Below are 7,034 nucleotides of genomic sequence, written 5' to 3'. Positions count from 1 at the left end.
CAGAATCTGCCAAATAGACTACGTTAAACGAGTTCCTAAAAAGGTTTCTTTGTGATTGCTGCACACAGAACCGGTAAGGCTTGTCATCTCTTGGAGAAGATTTGCCACAAAGCCTGTTGGTGATCTTAAAGAAGATGGGTCAAATAACTCTTTAAGGACAACATATCCAATTAAGTGCTTCAGCCTGATTGTTATCAGATTATAATTTTTCAAGTTTTCCAATTTTCAAATAAAGAGTTCTTTCCAACAAGAAAGATATGCATCGAAAGGATTGTCTGATCAGTTTCATTTTGATCAATGCCCATCTACAGCGAGGCACATGATCAGCTGGACTAGTTCAAAATCAAAACACACACACACACACACACAAAGAATGTTGTGCTAGTCTACCAATTAGTTTATTTTGAATTGCAATGTATTTGACATCCAAACAGCATCTAAAGCTCAGCAGAAAGTGAGCAAACGCTACAACAAAAATAACATGAAAAAGAATAGAGCATGATGATGCCCTTTTACACAAGGAAAATTCCCAAGATCAGAAAGTGAAACTGGCCAAGAAATGCAGCTTCTTTTCACACCCAACAACAGCGAGCAGACATTAGAAACTGACAGGAGGAGTGCAGTTTCTTTCCACACCCAACAAACAGCACCGACCAGTCATCGATCTTATCTCTGTACATCCTTTGTTTTTTTATGTTAAACAAGTGAAAAGATCATAAGATTAGTGAGATAACACATGATCGTTATTTCCTGTAATTAGAGTCTTGTGTCCAATAGAAAGCAGGCTGGTTCAGATTTCGCAGCAAATCCAAACTTAGAAGTACTATACTTCCTATGGACCCCGGTGAGTCTCCCAGCTGCTGCGTTCTGATGGAAATCCACCATCGACCTGGAGCATTCTCTGTAATACAATATAAACACACGAGCAATGTTCGGTTAATGCATGTCTGAGTTTCGTTATGAGAAAGAGAAACTTCAGAAAAGGTTGGAGAAATGTGGCAATGTGGCACATGAGAAATCCAGGCAATCGTTGCAATGGCCCGAAAATCAGGATGGTCTATTGTATGGGAGAAAGCAAAAAGAAGAAGAAGAAGAAGAAGAGAGAATACGGTCCACTCCTGATCATAGCAATCTGTAGTGGAGATCCCAGGTAATCCTGACATTGGCTTGTTTATATCTTGATACCATTTTTGAACCATTAAAAATCAAGATTAAGAAGGGGATTATAACATTTCCCAAATAAGAGGGCCGTTTCAATTCGGGAGAGTTGATGATTTGTTGCATTGGTGGATGGATTCTATAAAAGTGGATCAGCAACCCCATTGCAAAGAACGGGAGCACTCTCCCATTGTGAACGTCAGTCTCACAAAACTTCCCGCTTCATTTGGATAACATTTGACATTCCCGATCATAGAAAATTTCATTGATCATAGTGGTCTGATTTCAGGTCACACCGCATATGCAAGAACATGCCATTCACTATTCAAAATCCCGGAGTCCAAGAAAGACGAGTAACTCACTGAAGCTGATCTTCTGTGTAGCGAGTATGCCATTCACTGGTCGTACTCCAATGCTTGAACCCTTTTAGAGTGCACTGAGCAGTGTAGATTGCCGCGGCAGCTAACAAGGAGGGACGGAACTTGAGCATTTCATACTCAACAAGGCAAAGCTCAATCATGAAGAATGAGAGAAGTTCAAGCTGTTCGAACAAACAACTGAATTTAATTGAAACCACTTCAATTAAAAAAATAACAAGGAACATATAACGTGAGCACATCAGTGGACCAATTTCTGTATCTGCTGAACTGCATTCCATGATCCGTCAGTTAGTCAGTGGGTCCCACCAAGGATAATGAAGATTCCACATCAGTGGACCAATTTCTGTATCTATCGAGCTGCACTTCATGATCCAATCGAAAAACATGGAGCAGCATCCACGATCCATACTGTTCATCAGTGGGACCCACTCCAAGGATAGATCCTGAAAATTGCATGGAAAATAACTCATCTTGGCTCCATCTCTTTTTCACTGTCGATTGATAGCTCAACAATCAGATGGTCCCATCAGTGAAATTTTCCATTGAGGCCAATCCATTGAGGGACCCACCTGACAAACAGTCTGGTATCATGGAATTGTAGCACGTTGTCCATGCTTGATGTGAACTCAAAATAATGATTGGATGTGATTTATTCTATAGAGAAATTGTTACCGTCTTGTCTGATTGAGCTGCCTTGAGAAACCTTCTCATGAAAACATACGGAGTCGGCACAGACATGTTGAATTGCAAGGTGTTGATCATCAATTTCTCCTGCAAGAATCAATCATGGAAATCAAACAAGTTCAGAAAGATAGAAATAAACAGCAATGGAATGATGCAAACCAAGAAATATACAAGTGAAAGATGGATTATTTGAATGGTCCAATAATTTGTACACGTGCGGGCCCCCCTTCTGGTAATCCAACCACGCTAGATGGGATTTGATCCTGCTAGGCTAGGCATTTGGGCATTGGATCCTTTCTTTCACCACTACAGGTAAAGTTCATCGAATCAGGAGGCCCACTAGATACAATGGTTGGGATCCAACAAAAATCTGCATTCCTTTCAACCCATTATCATATAATTCCAATAGTAAGGGAAAGAATAAAGATTTTACCATGGCTAGCACTTCATCCCTCGTGTATGCTCTGTCAGAGATTGTAATAAGATCTTCCACAACGGGGATGGACACTTCTTCGTACTTGCATGCTAAAAGCATGGCAGTCACTCCAACCAACTGAAGTTTCTTCCTTACAACGGTTTGATGCTCTAAGAATCTATCTATGAGATTCACGGTCAAGAACAAGGTCTCGGCCATCAGTTCGAATTTGTAGTGCACCTGTAATAAGTGTTTTGTGCAGGTTACATGTCATGGTTGGAAACTAAAAGAGAGAGAGAGAGAGAAAAAGGTTCTAACAATAAGATCAGCACGTTTCCTCTCTACCTCGATTAGCCAGTCGATCAAAATAGCCCTCATCTTTTCGTTGATGTCAGATTGCTGGGACATATAGTTCGGACAGACACAGCTGGAATTCTGGATAGAAAAATGGTAATATTTTTGTGGTCACCTATTTCAGATCGTTTTTGGTAAAATTTCAGAATGTAAAAGAGAAACATGCAATTGATGTTGGAACTGATGTGTACAAGATCTGGAACACTTGTCGGTGGACTCGACCACACATGGGCCATGCCCAAAAACATCAGACTGATCTGATCGGACAATCCTAATCACTCATGCCTGGAAACATCAGACTGATTGGATAATCCTAACCATTCAATAGGAACAATGCCAAAACTGAGCATTTTTCTTTCTTTCTTTCTTTTGTTTTGTTTTGTTTTTCTGAAAAGCTAGAGCATTGACCACCAAAAATAGAGGAATGCAGATTGCATAAAGTTCCCATGTGGCCTCCTTGGAAGACATGTGCAGGAATTCAGAAACATTTAGCCAGTGGACAACACCATATATGGGCCACAGACTGAAAGATAAGCCATCAGACAGTCCTAAACACTCAAAAGGAGTAAGGCTAAAAGGCGGGCATTCACCATTTTCCCCTCAAGATGAATGGTAGGGAGGATCATTCAATCAGCTTCCTTCATGGGCCATGGAAAATATATGATGGGGCCCGTTGGTAATTGGTCTGGATATTGTACGTACTGGTCATTTGTCAAGATGGGAACTCGTGTGTGAAAAAAAATAAATCTGTGTGGAAGTCCTGCACAATTAGCGCTCCTTGTACTGATGACTTTAGAACTGCTGGTGAAATCTGCATTTTATATCCAGAAGGGAATTTGAATAGGACTACAATTGGTTGTATGATACAAATGCTTTTTTATACCTTTAAAAGCTTTTTAGAAAAGGATCATTGGTTAAACACTTAAACTCTACAATGGGTTGCAGGTGAAATAGTTATTGAGAATTGGCAGATGAGCAAAACTCAGCATGAAAATTGCAATGACTACCAATATGAAAAAGCGAGTATGGTATCCAGTCTAGATTCACCTCGGCTTGTCTATAGAAGGCATAGATGTCCTCAACATAATCAACAACAGCAAGCTGATTATTACGGTCACAGCTGTCAATATCAGGAACTGGCTCCTCTAGATCCTCCATTTCGACTTCCTCTGGATTGCAATCCTGCTGTAAAATGTTCCCCCCCCAAAAAAAACGGAATGATTCTGCTGCAAAATCTCAAGGATCTGTTGCTAAGGGTCAATATCTAAGTTGGTCATCAAGTACTCAAGCTCAATAACCCAGATGTTTCCTTTGGAAGGCCCTACTGTGGATGGACCTTACACCAAAAACCATACCTGTTGAATGATCCTATCTGCTGATTGGAAGATTTTTTGTGGTACCCCATGGTGGGCAGCAGGAGATGAGTGATCAGGATCTCCAAGATCATACAAGTCAGATGATTGGATGACTTTCACTAATCCTGAAAATCATCCAATCAGAGCCAGGATTTACCAAGCCAGAGTGTGGCTCCTGGGTGCCCAATCATGGTGGGCCCCCCGGGAGCTTCATCAGGATCTCCCGACATGCTTGATAACCTTTTAGATATAAACGATGGCAACCATGCATTCTCCTTATTTGAAGGGTGATTGGTTATACCCACCATTGATTCCATTTCCTCCAGAATTGCTTCTGTTTGATTCTCGAGCACCGGCAGTGGGGGTTCACTAGCTTCCATATACTCATCCACATCTATGACAGTTATGCTTTCTAAATCATTTGAATTTGGGATTGCTTTCTTACAATTTTCATTATCAAGTAATCCATTCCTTTGATTAGAGTCCTGCTAAAAAGGTAAAAAAAAGAATGAAAAAGATAACTAACAAAGACTAGATGAAAGGAATTAAGATAACATACAACCACATGGGCTCCACCTTCACAAAAAATAAGGGCTGTCCACTAATCAAGTGGGCTGGGTCACAATGTATTATTTGGACCTTCTGAAGGATTTGATTCAAGTGATTAGTGGCCCTGCTTGAATTCATTACCAAGTGATTTTCATGGTGGATGCAGTGATCATCTTTTGGATAGCTCAGATGTCCCACTTTTGGTGGAGATGATCTTTCCTCAGTTATAAAACAAGATCACTAATACAACATCAGAAATTACCTGGTGAGAAAGTTTCTTGTTTGCTAATGAAGCAGCTAATTTCCTAAACAAACAATAATAACAGATTACCAAAAGTAAAAGAAAAGGGAAGAAAGACAAAAAAAAAAAAAAAAAAACCCCAATACATTCGACGAGAAGATGTAAAGAAAAAGGGTCTCCTTCTGACCTTGTCATAGGTCGATGTCCTTCGAAATTTCTGCTTTTGTCCTCAGCAGCTGGCTTACTAAAATTAAAATAAAAGAAAGAAAATAATTGAAAATGGCAATTAGACTTAAGAGTCACTCGAATCATTCCACTAACTACAAGTTAGAATTTAATACCCTTTGATGACTGCACGAGGAAGAGGAGCGTTCACAAAATTCTTGATATCCCGCAACGGTCTACGATTATTTCTAATTTCTGAAGTGAACTTCCCACCCTCCATTGCAAAACCTTCAAGGCAAGCATATAGTAAGAAAATGAAAAACAAAAAAGAGTTTTGCAGCTAAGATAGTCTAAAAGATCTGAATATCTAACTCGATCCACAAATTATTATTATTATTTTTTTAAAGGAAGCAAAGTTCAATCAGGTACCTTGGATACTACTCGGTTTAATTGCAGCGGATTTATTCTCACCATATCTCTCCATTTTTCCTTGTATCTGCAATTAAAAGAAAGAAAGAAGAAAGAAAATTCTAATCAAGAAAGGATGAAAAAAGAAATTAAAAGAAAAAAAACTATCAAACACCAAAGATGCAAAAGCCATATTGGAAGAGCAATGAAAAATCAAATATTATACAAATCCCACACCAGAGAAGCAAGAAAAGCCCAAATCCTAGAAAACCCACGACAGAAAACCAATCAGAAGTTAGAATGTACAAAGCCCACGTCCCAAAACTGATTGAGACGCAAGCTAAAGCAAAGCCCCCATTTCGAAAAAAAAAAAGCAATCAAAAACCAAATCCTAGAAAACCCACACCAGAAAACTAATCAAAACTTAGAATGTACGAAGCTCAAGGCCCAAAACCGATCGAGACGCAAGATAATGAAAAGCCCCCATTGCGGAAAAAAAAAACCCAGTAAATGCAAAGCCCACATCAGAATGACAATCAAAACACAGAATCCACGAACCTCCAATGCCAAAACCCCTAATCTATGGATCTAGAGATCAAACTCCCCCGCTTTCGTGGCCAGAATTCCGCCCAAGGAAGGTGGAGATCTGACAAAAAAAGGAAAAAACCCAATGGAAGCTCTCTCTCGCTCTCAGTCTATCTTTGCTCTTGTATTTCGATTTGGGCAAAAAAGATAAATTGATTTTGCAGGAGACTTGAATAACGGGTATGTCTCCACAAGCTCTTTTTCAAACCAACGGCTAGTGAATCTTGGCCGCTAGATTTAAGATAGAGAAGACTCGTTGGTCCGCGTGCTGTTAACGGTTATCTCTCATGTGCTTTCAAAGAGATTCAATATCTACTCGCACAAGTAGCCATCCAATCCTAATCTTACACGTGCTAACGATGTGTGCTTGAGAGAGATTCTGGTACTTCATCTGGTATGACCCACCATATATCTACCCTATCCTAAAAGGTCAATCTGGTCCGTTCATCATTTAGGGTCGCACGTGTATGAGAGAAGTATGTCAAAGAACGGACGTTCCACGTTTAACCTGTATCCTTTGCTAAGATGGTGGTTGGACCAAAATATTTTTTGGTCCTTGGCACTTCATCACTCAGAAACCCACGTAGACGATTCTGATCTCGTACACACGTGACAAATTTGCACGTGAGAGGAGAGTAGCAATGCAGAAATGGAATCACTACTCGCGCGAGTAGTTGTAGAGCTCCCCAGTTTCAAAAAATTTCGGGCCAAACGAGTTCTTTGAATGATAATGCAAAAGC

The 7,034-nt window shown here is 39.9% G+C and overlaps 1 protein-coding gene across 4 annotated transcripts; it reads right to left on the bottom strand.

Annotated features, from left to right (window-relative positions):
* Nucleotides 1–376: 376 nt before the first annotated feature.
* Nucleotides 377–6,485, bottom strand: LOC131237039 (G2/mitotic-specific cyclin-2-like). 4 transcript variants are annotated; one of them, XM_058234658.1, is made up of 12 exons: nt 6,268–6,485; nt 5,731–5,797; nt 5,478–5,589; nt 5,324–5,380; nt 5,158–5,200; nt 4,652–4,834; nt 4,039–4,173; nt 2,983–3,072; nt 2,656–2,877; nt 2,211–2,309; nt 1,521–1,699; nt 377–901 (listed from the first exon to the last, which is right to left on the bottom strand). In XM_058234658.1, the coding sequence occupies exons 2-12, from the start codon at nt 5,783–5,785 to the stop codon at nt 757–759; spliced, it is 1,320 nt and encodes a 439-aa protein (XP_058090641.1). In that variant the 5' UTR covers nt 5,786–5,797; nt 6,268–6,485; the 3' UTR covers nt 377–756. The 4 variants fall into 4 exon arrangements, with proteins under 4 accessions (XP_058090641.1, XP_058090640.1, XP_058090642.1 ...); XM_058234657.1 differs by having other exon boundaries at nt 4,039–4,176; nt 6,268–6,483; XM_058234659.1 differs by having other exon boundaries at nt 4,039–4,176; nt 4,652–4,831; nt 6,268–6,482.
* Between the last annotated feature and the right edge of the window lie 549 nt (nt 6,486–7,034).

The sequence above is a fragment of the Magnolia sinica genome, chromosome 2 (assembly GCF_029962835.1).
Source record: "Magnolia sinica isolate HGM2019 chromosome 2, MsV1, whole genome shotgun sequence".
Lineage (NCBI taxonomy): Eukaryota > Viridiplantae > Streptophyta > Magnoliopsida > Magnoliales > Magnoliaceae > Magnolia > Magnolia sinica.
The sequence above is the reverse complement of the archived record's forward strand: the minus strand, read 5'-3'. Positions and strand labels throughout refer to the sequence as shown.

Bases quoted from the DNA above. Each gene is read 5' to 3' on its own strand.
- LOC131237039 (XM_058234657.1), bottom strand. From the start codon at position 5,785: ATGGAGAGATATGGTGAGAATAAATCCGCTGCAATTAAACCGAGTAGT. The intron at 5,201-5,323 runs GTCAGAAGGAGA...TTGTTTGTTTAG, and splicing joins GGACATCGACCTATGACAAG to GAAATTAGCTGCTTCATTAG. The intron at 4,835-5,157 runs GTAATTTCTGAT...TTACCTTTTTAG, and splicing joins ACAAGAAACTTTCTCACCAG to CAGGACTCTAATCAAAGGAA.